This window comes from Zootoca vivipara, chromosome 8 (assembly GCF_963506605.1).
Source record: "Zootoca vivipara chromosome 8, rZooViv1.1, whole genome shotgun sequence".
Lineage (NCBI taxonomy): Eukaryota > Metazoa > Chordata > Lepidosauria > Squamata > Lacertidae > Zootoca > Zootoca vivipara.
The window spans coordinates 36,349,098-36,364,306 of record NC_083283.1 but is presented as its reverse complement, the minus strand read 5'-3'; the positions used below and the strand labels follow the sequence as shown (position 1 = coordinate 36,364,306).

The 15,209-nt window shown below is 44.0% G+C and overlaps 1 protein-coding gene across 3 annotated transcripts in view; it reads right to left on the bottom strand.

Moving 5' to 3' along the window:
* The window catches only part of NSMAF (neutral sphingomyelinase activation associated factor), a 39,258-nt gene extending 25,213 nt beyond the window's left edge, over nt 1–14,045 (bottom strand). Inside the window, exons 1-6 of one of the 3 annotated variants that reach the window (XM_035124773.2) lie at nt 13,807–14,045; nt 1,754–1,852; nt 1,574–1,652; nt 1,414–1,481; nt 1,274–1,310; nt 203–253 (exon numbers count right to left, since the gene is read on the bottom strand). In XM_035124773.2, the coding sequence (XP_034980664.2) occupies nt 203–253; nt 1,274–1,310; nt 1,414–1,481; nt 1,574–1,652; nt 1,754–1,852; nt 13,807–13,862 (390 nt within the window). In that variant the 5' untranslated portion in view covers nt 13,863–14,045. Of the gene's footprint in view, nt 1–202; nt 254–1,273; nt 1,311–1,413; nt 1,482–1,573; nt 1,653–1,753; nt 1,853–10,500; nt 13,261–13,282; nt 13,715–13,806 lie in introns of those variants that run through there. The other 2 variants (XM_060277789.1, XM_035124772.2) reach the window with 2 other exon arrangements.
* Between the last annotated feature and the right edge of the window lie 1,164 nt (nt 14,046–15,209).

Below are 15,209 nucleotides of genomic sequence, written 5' to 3'. Positions count from 1 at the left end.
TGTAATTAATATATTAAAATTCAGAAAGGCAAGTGCCATCTAATGCTACATATTTGGGTTCTCTCGCTCAAACACAAGTCTTTGCTTTCTTTTAGTGAACTTCCTCAAATAACTTCCTGCCACTGTTCTTTCAGGAACAAGGCAACAGGCTTTATGACATTAAGATATTTGCATGCAAGGAGCAGGGTAAATATATACTCACTCTTTCCATTTTAAAGGGTGCAATGACATTTTGCTCTTTTGTAAGAAAAGCCTAAGAAAGAGGATAGTTTAATGAGAGTGCTTTTGGGAAACAGTATCTTTGAATTTTTTTTAAAAAAACTATATTTAGAATAAATTTTTGTATTTGTCTTTCTTCATTGTTCCCCAAATGCTACTGTTTTCAGTCCTTAAATGTTCTCTTATCTTTCTCTTTCGTAACGTAAAATTAGATCCGTGTTTCAACATCTCATTCCCTTCCCCAACTTACCAAACCTGATTTTTTAAAAATGTTTTTATACGTGTTGGAAACCACCCAGAGTAACTGGGGCAACCCAGCCAGATGGGCGGGGTATAAATATATTGTGTTATATTATATTAATTATTCCTCCTTGGATTTTTCTCTTCCTATTGCTTGAAATGAACCTCCCATCACCTATCTTCTTAAAGTTTTAAATCATACCTTTCCTTGTCAAGAGACCATCTCAACAGCTGTTAGCCAGTTGGCTATTTTCCTCTTGAAGGCTCATAGCTGAGGGGTGGAGCAACTGCTTTGCATGCAGAAGACTTCCATGTCAACCCCCCACATCCTGACACTCCTGCTCAATGTCACATCAATCTCCTCCCACCTACCATTTTTGTTTTTCAGTTATCATAGTGTTAGAAGACTTTTAATGGTTACATGAACTGCATTTTTGGATAAGTCATATTACCTGTAACTCTGTTGTGTGCCCTCCCATTATTCACTACCACAATTTATCTGATATCTCTGTTCCAATATATTTTCTGTCAGGTTTATTCAGCAGCAGAATAAACTCATTTGTATATCAATGTTACCTAACACCTAACACCCTATCATTAAAAACATTGCCACGGGTATATTTCCCCACAAATTAACATGATGGACTGCAATTGCAATATACTATGTATATTTTTAAGCCACACAACAAGCAAATCCCTAATTAAGCTGATTTTCAACTAAATGAGCTTAGGTACAACAGAATCCTAAACTAAATGAGTTTAGGATTCTGTTGCACATAACCCTTTACTAAATTCTGGAGAATGAGGAACTTACCTGATTGGATAAAATAGAAATCTGTCCAGGGATGGCCCTAAAACACAGATGTGAAAACCAATCACCACACCAATTAAAACCACAAGCTAAAAAGAAAAGGAAAAATTCTCTACAAATGCTTTTTTTTTAAAACCACATACCCTGCATAGAAATCATTTGTATCACTATCCTCTGGTGCTTCTATTTTAATGCAGTCTCTCAATGGAATCTATATGAATTTACAGAAATATACATTAAATTATTTTGTTTTGAAATTGAAGCAGACTACAATCCGTTGGCATCAGTTACTAACATACTTACTTTAATAATGGGGTGGCTTATTTCATCAGGTTCAAATATCACTGATTTTGAGCAGATTTTTAATGACCCCCTGATTTTCCTAAGAGTTTAAAAAACATTTAGAGGTTATTGCAGAATTCTAAGCAGAGGTAACACCATAACTTCTCCAGTGTTCTCAGTTTTATGGAAATGCTATCATACCTTCTTTCTCTTCCATCCCTTCCATCCTTGTTAAAAATGTAATTAGCTGTATGCTGCTCGAAGTAGTATTCCTCCAGATTAAGGAGTAGCAAGGAAAACCTGCAAATAATAAAAGGGAAATTATTATCATTTGACTATCACGGCACTTTACGCTTTACTAAAGGAGGAACCTGTGACCTTCCAGGTGTTGTTGAACTACAATTTCTAAGATCCCTCGCCTTTGGCCATTTTGCACAGGTTCCCCACCCCAATTATTCAGAAAAATATTTAATTTGTCCACAGCTTTCATGCAAACAAGAAGAAAAATATTTTTAGAGAAAGAGCTAATCTATATTTTAATGGCATATCTGTTTTGGATGCATTTGTTAACACACATAAGAGTTATACATGAGGCAATGGACTTTGTAACTGTGAAGTCCTCTGCTAATGGGGGAAGCCAATCTCTGGTCACTCATGAAGACTTGGAAAAATACACTTCAGACCCTCAAACTACCATTAGCTGCCTTGCGCTCCCCTGATATCTTTTTGCCATAATTGCCATCAGCCCCAGCCAGCTACGGCATTTCAGAAGGAGCTGGTGGAAGTTACAGTTTTAAAATTCTGGAGGGTACCAGGCTGGCAAAGGCGCATCTAGAGAACAGAGCAGCTCCCCAAAAAACAGGAGCAGGGCCATCCTTATATATATATATATATATATAAGTTTAAGCCAGGCACGTCTGTAAAAGAAAAGCTTGTAGTTAACCACTATCTATGATCGTCATAGGCGGGGAAAGTCTATTATCCTGATATCTGTTTTTAAGGGCTATGTATGGGCACAACGCAGCTTGCAAAGTCCAGATACACACAAGGCTTTTGCCTGTATGCACAGCTCCTTCCTTGCTCCTTTGCAGCACCCAGCAACCAAACAAGGCACGTTCCCAGTTTCTTTTTTCATCTGAACTGGGGAAAATTGATTAAGCGGCTTCAGAAAAAGCCAGGATTTTAAACCTCAGTTTGCAAAGCTGATTTAAGTTCTGGCTTGTGCCAAAGCTGATAGCCATTGTTTATTAAGCAGGGATGTGATTGTTTCAACACAGCCACTCTTCACACACATCACAGTCAGTATCCGAATATTTCATGCCACATGAAAGATCAATTTCCAAAGGGGTGGCCACATTATAGCTTGTTGCAGCAAAAACTGCAGTGCAGACACTTCCTTGCCCTCTGACCTCAGTTTGCAATTCCCTCTCCCCACCACACACACAGACATACACAGGCTCAAAACTGTGTGAACAGTCGTACCTTGGTTCTCAAACGCCCCAGAACTCGTACGTTTCGGCTCCTGAACAATCGAAAGCCGGAAGTGAGTGTTCCGGTTTTCGAATGTTCTTTTGGAAGCCGAATGTCCGACAGGGCTTCTGCAGCCAATCAGAAGCCACGCTTTGAAAGCTGAATGTTTCAGAAATCGAACGGACTTCAAGAACAGATTCTCTTTGACTTCCAAGATACGACTGTATATACCATATACCATGTTTCTCCTAAAATAAGACACGTCTTATATTTATTTTTCCTCTAAAAACACACACATCGCGGCTTATTTTCGGGGGATGTCTTATTTTTTTATTAAGCATGGTACAGCATTGTTAAGTATGGTACGGGGCTTTCTTGCGCCGCCCGCTGAGCCTGCTGCTGGGTCCCAGGGCTTCACGCGGCACGGCTGAGGCTGCTGCCGGCTGCTGCGGCTTCGCGCGCCGCCCGCTGCTGGGTCCCTGGGCTTCACGCAGTGCGGCGCGACGCGGCTGGGGCTCCTGCGGCTTCGCGCGCCACCCGCTGCCAGGTCCCTGGGCTTGATGCGGTGCAGCGTGGCGCGGCTGGGGCTGCTGCGGCTTCGCACGCCGCCCACTGCTGGGTCCCTGGGCTTGATGCGGTGCGGCGCGGCTGGGGCTGCTGCGGCTTCGCCCGCTGCCGGGTCCCTGGGCTTCACGCGGTGCGGCGCGGCTGGGGCTGCTGCCGGCTCCTGCTGGGTCCTGCGGCTTCGTGCGCCACCCGCTGCCGGGTCCTGGGGCCCATTCACTTGGAGCTCGGCGCGTCACTGGGCTGCGGCTCCTGCTGGGCTGGGGCGCGGTGCGCACTGCTGCGTTTGCCGGCTCCCGCTGGGTCGGGTAGGTACCGGTACCCCCAACACGTCTTATTTTTGGGGGATGTCTTATATTTTTTTGCCTTTAAAAGATCGTGCCATGGCTTATTTTAGAGGCACGTCTTATTTTAGGAGAAACACGGTACTTATAACTCAGGATAACATTTCATGCATCTGAAAACTCTTGAAAGCTTATGCCATAATAAACTTTAAGATGCCACAAAACTCTTTGTTGTTTAGAGAATATAAGACACTCCTGTGTGCAGCAGTGAGGCCAACTATATGTCCTTTTGATCTCTTCCCATTATGGCTGGTAATATCTAGTACAAAGGGCTTGACTGGATGGGCCCAGGCCATAATTAATGCAGTCGTGTGAGGGAAGTAATTCCCACTGCCTTGAAAGAGGCAGAGGTGCATCTTCCTTTGAAGAGGCCTTCTCTGGATCCAGAATCATAGAATTGCAGAGTTGGAAGAGACCCCAAAGGTCATCTAGTGCAAGCCCCTGCAAAGGTCCATTCTGTCCCCTATGCTATTCAAGATCTATATGAAGAAATTGGGAGCAGACACAGCGCTCACTTTCTCTCCCTCTCCCTCACCCTCTCTCCATTCCATCTGACTCAGGAGAGGCTGCAGAGCTGTTAGAATTGTCTGACTCCTTTGCTCTTGTCTTCCTTCTCAGAGGTCAGATAGTGTCCCATAAACACTGCAAAGCTCAGCTTTGGATAATTTGAGCAAGAGAATGCAGAAATTGAACAACATGGGTTTATACGACTGAAGTTTCTCTGACTTCTAATCACAAGATGAATAAGACAATAACAATGTAAAGTACTAAATAAATCATTGCATGGTAATGAAGAGTAGCTTGCAGAGAATCACTAAGTGGCTCCTCCATTTATCTGTGGTGAGATTCTTATCCTCTCTTGAGATTCTTGGGAACAAACACCCTATCAAATGGGGCCAGTGTGGTGGTGTGGTTAAGAGCGGTGGACTCATAATCTGATGAACCGGGTTCGCTTCCCCGCTCCTCCACATGCAGCTGCTGGGTGACCTTGAGCTAGTCACACTGCTCTGAAGTCTCTCAGCCTCACTCACCTCACAGAGTGTTTGTTGTGGGGGGAGGAAGGGGAAGGAGATTGTTAGCCACTTAGAGACTCCTTAGGGTAGTGATAAAGTGGGATATCAAATCCAAACTCTGCTACTACTTGAGGAATTATTCAGCACTATGAGCCATGGGTTTGCCGATCAGAAGGTTGGCGGTTTGGAATCCCTGTGACAGGGTGAGCTCCCGTTGTTCAGTCCCAGCTCTTGCCAACCTAGCAGTTCGAAAGCATGTCAAAGTGCCGCTCCGGCAGGAAGGTAAACGGCGTTTCCGTGCGCTGCTCTGGTTCACCAGAAGTGGCTTAGTCATGCTGGCCACATGACCCGGAAGCTGTCTACGGACAAACGCCGGCTCCCTCGACCTATAGAGCGAGATGAGCGCCACAAACCCAGAGTCGTCCACGACTGGACCAAGCAGGGGTACCTTTACATTTTTATGTTCCTGAAACACTAAAATGACCAAGTCTTACTATCAGTTGAATTATCAACTGGGCCAAAGCAAACAAGATGAATTTTAACAAGGAGAAATGTAAAGTACTACACTTGGGCAAAAAAAATGAAAGGCACAAATACAGGATGGGTGACACCTGGCTTGAGAGCAGTACATGTGAAAAGGATCTAGGAGTCTTGGTAGACCAGCAGTGTGATGCAGCAGCTAAAAAAGCCAATGCAATTCTGGGCTGCATCAATAAGAGTATAGCATCTAGATCAAGGGAAGTAATAGTACCACTGTATTCTGCTCTGGTCAGACCTCACCTGGAGTACTGTGTCCAGTTCTGGGCACCACAGTTCAAGAAGGATACTGACAAGCTTGAACGTGTCCAGAGGAGGGCAACCAAAATGGTCAAAGGCCTGGAAACGATACCTTATGAGGAACGGCTTAGGGAGCTGGGTATGTTTAGCCTGGAGAAGAGAAAGTTAAGGGGTGATATGATAGCCATGTTCAAATATATAAAAGGATGTCATATAGAGGAGGGAGAAAGGTTGTTTTCTGCTGCTCCAGAGAAGCGCACACGGAGCAATGGATTCAAACTACAAGAAAGAAGATTCCACCTAAACATTAGAAAGAACTTCCTGACAGTAAGAGCTGTTCGGCAGTGGAATTTGCTACCGAGGAGTGTGGTGGAGTCTCCTTCTTTGGAGGTCTTTAAGCAGAGGCTTGACAGGCATATGTCAAGAATGCTTTGATGGTGTTTCCTGCTTGGCAGGGGGTTGGACTGGATAGCCCTTGTGGTCTCTTCCAACTCTACGATTCTATGATCATCTTGCAAGCCGGTGATCATCATTCATTAAATTTGCTTCCATCAACAGACATATCATTCTGTTGCAAGAAGAGGAATTATTTGCAATGACAGGCCCATTAACACAAATTTCAAATAACAGAACTATTATAAAAGTGGCAGTAAACATGTGACACGGACCAGTACAAGATTACATGAATTAGTCTTAAGGGTTAGAATCTGAAAGGTGGAAGGTAAGGTAAGCAAGTAAGCAGATGTCAGCCAAGTCTGGTCTAACACCAGACCTCCTCCCAACTCCCTCTCCTCCCCATGCTGATCATATTGAGTTTCAAAAGTCCAAGCTGTACCAAACTACTTCGACTAAAAGCAAGATATACACCAATGGAAAACATGCATGGATTTTAGTGGAACCAATTTCCAACCGTGCTACTTAGCCTGCAGGTAAACTCAATTAAACGAGGTATACTTCAATAAAAGCTAGGCTGTGGATTGGGCTCTTGGCTTTAATTTAAATGTTTAATCAATATGCAGACTCTAAAGCTTCAGTGAATTATGAAATTATCTTCATCCATCAAGTCTCGTTCCTTTCTAAGGCCTAATTTAACACGAAGTATTATTTCAGATCCGAAAATTGGACAAATCCAATTCTCTCTTTTTAAAGCTGTTTACCGGTAGTATGAGCCAATATATGGTACCTGCACTTAGGGCCATTCTCAAGATTGCATTCCAGTTCTGGCTTCTTAAAGACATAAGTTATAACCAGGTGAAAATACTACGAAAGATGAAGTGCATCAGAAAGGTAAAACAAATATGATGAACTCCCTCGATTTAGTGAACAGACCGCCACATTATTTATTAAAAAAGCAGATTATGATGGAAATTTTACTTTCTATACTACCAATTTCTTGTCATACATCTTGACAATAGATTTCTGAACTTCTCTTCATGGCATTAGGTATGGATGATGAAATGTGCATGTACACCAACCTTGTATTTAAAGCACATACCCAATAGCCATAGGCAATAAGGAATTTCATGCAGCCCGAGTGAATGGATAGGCAAAGAAGGGACGAAACACTTTGACCCTCCTCTGCACCCAGCAGGGAAAAGTAGCAGGCTGTTGGAGGAAGGATGGAGCTCTCCATCTCTCTTCTGCCATGTGTTCTGCAAGGCAGGACACATCCATACCATATATATAAACCACAGAGCTTCCTTCAAAGAATCCTGGGAACTACAGTAACTATAGTGCTGGGTGTTGGGAACTGTAGTTCTGTGAGGGGTAAATTATGGTTCCCAATATATATATTTTCAGGAAAAGGGTGGAAGCCATGTATTTAAATGTGTGATATAGATGTGACCCTATTAAGTTTTGTGGGCCTGTTTACAAGGCTGGTGAATGCATGCATGCATGCATGCATGTGCGTGCGCGCACACACACACACGCACACACGCGCACACACATTGTGCTTTGCCTTTTAAGGAACAAGTGGCACTACAGCTGTAACACTCAACGTGAAAGAATAAGCCGTTGAGATTTCTAAACAGGAAGCAAAGCAGCAGGCAGTACACGACCAGTACAAGCTTATCTGAGCACAGCACAATCATTTTTCATTCAACCCATAAGCATAAGGGAAACAATGACTGCATAATATTATCAGTTACATAAATATACAAAACGAAGAACTCCATTTGATGGATTTAATAAAGTAAATCTCTTAACAAAGTATGTTTTTCTGGATAGTATTCACTGCACTTACAGAATTTCCAGGTCACTTCAAAGTTTTCTATTCCAGTTAAACTACCAATCACCCAAAGCAAAAAACCATTTAGGGTAGACTGAGATAAGGCTACCTGCAGCAAGTACTTGTGCCTTTGAGAAGTTCTGACTCTCTCTATCATTAGTTGCATGAACATAAGGAAGCAAGGACAGAACAACCTGCTGAATCAGGCCAATGGCCCATTTAGTCCAGCGTCCGGTTCTCACAGTGGCCAACCAGATGCTTGTGGGAAGTCTGCAAACTAGGCAGTATTCAAAGGCATGATGGCCCCGATAGCACAGAGGTAAAACATAGCAAACTTGTCTTCCACCCACTGTTTCCATACCATGAAAGGAACAGTAAAAAAACAAATCTGCACATTGGACTGGAGCACAACTTTCACAAGGATTTGAGATTATAGACCAGGCATCCCCAACCTTTGGCCCTCCAGATGTTTTGGACTACAATCCCCATCATCCCTGACCACTGGTCCTGTTAGCTAGGGATCATGGGAGTTGTAGGCCAAAATATCTGGAGGGCCGCAGGTTGGGGATGCCTGTTATAGATGCATGGATCCACATCCTAATTCAAAACATTGGTACAGTAAGTTGCACTGTCACAGCAATCGGCAAGCCATCCTCCAATTACCACACATTGGCACATGAAGTATTAAGGAAGCTGCTAGATCAGGGGTTTCAGCAGTTGACCACTTTTTGTGTTGTTTCTTTTAAGCAGTCGGTTGCCCAATTTTCATTCTGCTCAAATATAAAAACTTTCCTCCGCCAGCAACCTGATCTTGAAATATTATGATTAATCTGTCAGGAAACAGAACACAAATTACACCATCTGGTAGTGATAATCTATCGTTAGTGATAATGTAAGAGATTTTAGAGGGGAAAGTGTGGTAGCCTATTATATATATATAAAAACTGCATACACCCGCAAATAAAGAGCAAATACCCCCAAAAAATATTCTAGACCAATAGCCTTATTATGGTATAAGCTTTCATGGGTAGAACCTGTATGTGCATGCTCACATGCACTCCGAAAAACTGTATACCAACACATTTCTATGTGATATTTATTACAATTGTTTATTAAATGCTCTCACTGCAAGCAACTCAAGGCACCTTTACCTGCAAGCTGTATATTTCTTAATATGAAGTCAACTCTTTTGGGTTCCACCAAGGGCTATAGTACCACCACTACCTTTGATTGCTGTTGTTTTTGTGGGTACCATCAGGGGGAATGATGATTTTAAGTGCTCCCTGGGGAAAGCAAGTGAGCACCAGGGATGGGAAGTGTGTAATTTTGCCCCACCTTTTATTGTGAGTTTGCTACTTACAAAAGGCAGGCTTGCATATTTGACGGGTAGGGCTAGTAGTCTCTGCTTTCTTTAAGTCTGCTGGTAGTTATTATGGACTCTCATACATTATTGTTTTAGTATGTATTTATGTTTTAAGAGCATCTTATCTGATTGTTCCATGCTGCTTCAAAGTGTGGAATTTTTGTTGTTGTATTTTTTTCGGGATGTTTTACTGTAAACCACATTCAGACTTCACAGAAAATCACCTAAACAAATAAAAGTTAACAGTGTGTATATAAGGCATATGCGAATCTCAAATATCGGATTTAGCTTGCCAAGTAGGAGTTAAAAGGACAACGCTCCAGGCATTTGTGGCTACACAGACTCTATTAATTCCAATGGCACCATTCTTACACAGGTCTGAAATGTTGTTGCATGGCCTTTCATGCTTATGATATGAAAGTTCTTCATTAGATATTATAGGTTAGGTTATGGATATACTGTGAGCGACTAATTCATTGAGTGGGCATCAGCCACACAATAGTAGGGTATATGCCATGGCTTGGGGGACGCCAAGGTTTGCAGAAGTACAAAAATATGTTGGAGTGGTTTTTCTAAGAAGGGACAGACACACAGACACACATATCATAAGGAGGGTTAAGCATGTTCAGTGGCCATAAGATGTTAAAGGGGAGGAAATGAAAAACGATGGTTGGTGTGGAATGGAAGGGAGCTTTCTGGAAAAGGGCACAACCAGTTAACCCCAATGCAACAGGCTGCTGCAGGTTGCATGTGCATTCAAGATACACAAATGGCCAGACAGTGCCAAAGCGCATCACACTTGGTGACCTTAGGCAACCCACAACCCTTGCAATAGGAAGATAGTAATGCAGGGAGCTATTGTAAGGATCTACAATCATACAGTAAATGTAACAAACACTTGAAATACATTGTAGAAAATGCAAATAAACTCTGCTCAGAGCATTTTACTTTCTATACTCTAAGATATGTAAGATTTCAAGCAAAATAAGAAATTTCCTTCACTACTAAAATCTTTCATTTAAAAAACAACAACCCACAACTGTCAATAACTTATGGCTCTTTCCAGAAGATATCTACTAACCTTTCATCTCACCCCACCGCGTAGAGTGTTTTCTTCTGGAGTTGGATGCAGAAAATTAAACACATATAAAAGGATAGTCCACCCCCAAAGCAAACAGTTAACTTACTTTTCATAATGTCCTAGCTTCAGCCTACCTATCCTTTTCTTCCTCAACCATTTCCACTGTCTCATACCCATGTGATATTTATTCTAAGGTTGAGCAGCTGGTGACCTCTGTGTGGACGCTAAGAATGCAGAGATGCTTTTGCATCAGAAACTTCATCTGTGAAACATTTGCATGTGACCAGTGCCGCCGCCTCCTCCAGCATATGATTGCTCAGAAAGAAATTGCAGGGAGTACTGGAGTCTTCACACAAAGGCATTCCCTGCGTAGGTGGGGAAACTACACTTGCAAAGGTCACAACAGTGAGGCCCAAGCTACAAACTGATCTGCAGTGGAAAATCCCCCTTTAGTACAACTATGGGATTACCCACAAACAAAACACGAAAATGCCAGCTTCAGCCAGAGTACAGATTTTCCCTTTAGTTTGCACAGATTCAGGGAAGAGAGTTTAGGCAGCAGTCTATTCAAGTAGTCAGTAAGAAGTACATGTGATCCTAGGGAGCTGATTACAGAGTCAGACCATTGATTTATCTACTTAAGCATCTACTTTAAGCAAAATAATAAAATATTTTTTTTGTTGCAGAGTTTCAGACAAGAGTCTCTCAGAAATGGCCCTTCTCAGGACTTGTTCCAATGGTTCCAATATCACCTGGGACAGAATGGGCTTTCTAAATCCCATCCTTGATAGCTCACTGCATTACACAGTGCTTCTTACCTTAGGCAGCGAACCATAGAAGGAGCATTTGAAATTTGCCAGGCACCAAATATATTTTGCACCTATCAGCTATTTGCAACCAAGTGAATATGCCTGGGCGCCAGGATGGCACCTGAGGTCTCCATTGTCTGGAGGTGCATGCCTGAGGATCCTTAGATCTTGACTATTTTCACAACTAGCTACATACCCTGTAGAAGTCTATCTGTTATATTTTATCTGCACAATCAAAATGAATTTCAGGTACCAAAAAGTCATATTGAAAATACAATAAGGCATGTTGCAAGATACAAATATGGAGGATGTGTTTACAGTTAAACAAAGAGCTAAGATATATGTTTGTACTTTGGGGTAACCTGAAGTTTGTACAGAAGTATGAAACATATTAAGCTTGCTTTTTAAAAAGAAAGTGGAGAAGAGGAAGGTGTAGTAAGGGAATAAATTATTCCATTGTACCTTTTTATTAGTTTATTTTGTTTAGAAAAACATCATAGATTAAGCCTGACTTGGAATTACACTATCTGCTTTGAAAGTCTTGCATCTTAAATACTGCAACCAAAGCATGTTTATAAGGCCCATGGAAGTTAGTGGGACTTACTGGCAGGCAGAATCACATACCTGGCGCTGGGAACAGAACAATGTTGCATAGTAGTGAAAGAGACACACAATTAAGACTACAACTGCGTGCAGATTTGGAAGTCCCATTAAACTTTCTAATGCAAAATATCATGCTGCAATCCCCTATCATTATACCATATGCTGCCAATTATGCAAGTGGGACACTGCAACAAAGAGGCCCCCACCACATCAGCCGACATTTATTTAAACATCTACCGACTGCCCATTAACCATGTCCTGTGGCTGGTTCACAAACATTAACACAAGAGTCAAAACTTTAAATATTAATATAGCCATATGAATATTAACACAATAAACATAAGATCATTCTAAAACATGGTTTAAATCCAAGAGAAAATACCCTATCCTCTTGTGGGTGTGTCTGACTGTTAACTAGAAGGCTGGTGCTTCAAGCCCACCCAGGGACGGCTGTGGGCAGGATTCCTGCATTGCAGGGGGTTGGACCCTTGGGTTCCCTTCCAACTCTACAATTCTAATATTCTTTTTTTTTGTCATAGTATCTCAGGTATGAGAAAATCCAGACGGAGGGAGCGGGAAGTGCAGAAAGGCAGTGATCTGGAGGTGAATGGAGAATCAGTGGATGTACAGAAAGTTTACTATCCCAGTTAAATAACAAGGTGTATGAACCCTAAGTACCCATTTCTGCCTGGCCTGTGGTTGGTTCTAACTCCCCATTCTCCAACTAGGGCACACTATGGACCCACCTCCCTGACCTTACCAGACGGTACCAAAGCCCTACCCAAGTTCTGGGCTATAGGAAGAATTGTTTCATCTATTCATCCATGAAATGTTGAGAGGATACAATCAATGCCAATGTTTTGGCCAGTATGTGCAATGAGGTCCTAGAACAGCCGAGAAGCATTGGGCAAATATTTTTACACTTATGAAAAAGTTAATATCCAATACAGTACAACTAAATATCCTTAGCCTAATGTTTCAATCTATGTTTCAGCTATGGGAATGTATTTGTGCCACTCGTCCCAAAAATGCCTGTCTGTGAGCCATGAAGTTTATAACACAAGTTGCAGCAGCTACTCAGTGACAAGGAGAAATGCATTCTGCACATGCTCAAATGTTTCACATTCCTTGCATGGCAGTCTCGGTTATGGAAGTCAGGTCTAGCACAAACTAAAACCGGTGACCAAATTTATCACACCTGGTGGAGCAATACAAGCACTCAAAAGCTCCCAGCTACACAAGTAGGCTAAATACAACCAAAAGTTTATTGGCCTGACACTTTTTACTCAGGAACACCCAAACGATAGAAAGTGAGAAAGTTGCTCTTTTCTCGTAGGTAAGCAGAAAAAAAGCGAAGGCGAGTGGGCGGAATTTTACGCGGCCGGGGTTTGCGCGCGAGAAGGGAAGCCTATTCCAAACACGCAGCGCCATCCGATGCCCTCGCAAACGCCCCACCACCAATGGCTTTCGCCGCACCTTGCGCATCCTTTGCAGCTCTCGGAGCCGCGCCGGGCACCGGCAGTGAGCAGGCGCTGCGGTGCCCCCCCCCCCAACACGCCCCGCTCGACTTCCGCGTTGCAGGGCCGCCTTCGCAGCAATGCAGGACCAGCGGGCGCGACGCGTCCCTCGCAGCTCTGCCCAACCGGGCCGCTTTCGCTCGCCCCCAAACGAGGCAGCCCTCCTCGCCGCCCCCTCGCATCTTGGTCGCTCCCCATGATCTGAGCGGCTGGGATGGCGAGGCCTAGCCGTGGGGAAAGGACCGAGGTGGCTCATCTTTCGCAGGCGTCGGGGAGGGGGGGTCCACCCTCGCCAGCCCGGCTTGAGCTTTACCAGGGCGCTTCTGAGCAGCCGGCCGGTGCGCGCATTACGCCAGAGCATTACGCCTCCCGCCGCGCTACTTTTCCGCCCCCAGCTGCCCCCGCCAGGCTCGAGAAGGGCGGCCCCGCTCCCTAACAACGGGCCGGGGGAGGAAGCTCGCCCCGCCGGGGCGCTTCACGCACCTCTCCTTGGAGTACAGCTGCTCCTGCTCCTGCCGCCGCTTCCGAATGAAGGCCATGGAGGCGAGTCGGCTCCGCTTCCGCTGTGCAGCTCCTTTGTAGCGCGCACGACGCGCTCTCACCGCCAGGGGCCCCGCGCAGCGCCAGGGCCGGCCATTTATACTGCAGAGGCCGCAGTTCCAGGAGCTCGGCTCGGGCTACTGCCAGGCGTCGCCTGCCCTCTCTCGGCCGCGGCGGGCCTCTTCGCCTCCTGGGCCGCGCGCGGGGATTTCAAGGCAGCCACAGCGTTGCGCTCTCTCTCTCTTAGCCCTCGGGAACCAGGCCGGAGGTGTCTCAGCGTTACGCTGTCGCTGCGCCCTCGTCTTCCCACTCCGCCCTGGCCAGTGACTTTAGGCCCGAACGCTGCTGTCTCCAGAACAATTGGGAAGAGGCAGGGAGTGATCCTGCGAGCGCAAATGGAGGCACGTCGGGGCAAAAAACAACATCTGTTTCGCATATACCGTAGGTTCATGAGGTCTGAAATGGCACTGGCTGAGCATTGGGGGCGCAGTGGGTGGCGCAATGAAGATGCTGACCCAGTGTGCTGCAGCTGTGAAAAGCCCAAATTCCAGGCTAGCTAGCGGTGTTCTTAAAGGAATAAAAAATAAAACTGATGTCACACTGCCCATACACAAGTCTGTGGTGCGACTGCATTTCCAGTGGTTCGGGGCCAACAACATCCGGAAAGCCACAGGTGCCCTGTGTGCTAGGCATGTGTTCACAGATATTGTATTTTCCATAGCTCTGGCTACAAACCAGCCTCAAGGAAACACTGACCTCTAGTTCTTCATAGTTTCTTTCTGCATCAACAACTCATAAAACACTGTTCTAGAGCACAAATCATTTACTCTGGTAGAAGGAAAGTTGTTATTCTACAATATGGTGTGTGGGTTGCATGCAGTCATGGACCATAATTAAACTACCCATACTTTTGAACCAACAACGGTTTGTTGGTTTGTTTTTAATGTAGAATGACTTCTGTTACAAGAAAATATGTTAGCATGTTGAATACACACGAAAAACTCAGATTTAGAGCTCCTCCTTGTGGTCATGTATGGTTACAACACATAACGTCCTTAAATTAAATACAGAGCAGGTACTTCATCTTGAAGTTAGTTAATTAGAAAGTTAGTTCAATAAAACCATTTCATTAAGCATTGACTGCCACAGAAACAAGTTCTCTTAAGCAATTAAAATTGGTTAGCTTAGTGGCTAATTGAAGACAAATGTCTCATTGCAAACAGAGATTACTTGTTTTTCTTTGCAGTCATGATCCATTACCATGAGATCATGGGTTGCTGTTGGCTTTAGTTCAGTTCCCTTTTTAACCTTTGGTGATGGAGGAATCACATGTTAAACAATCCTAT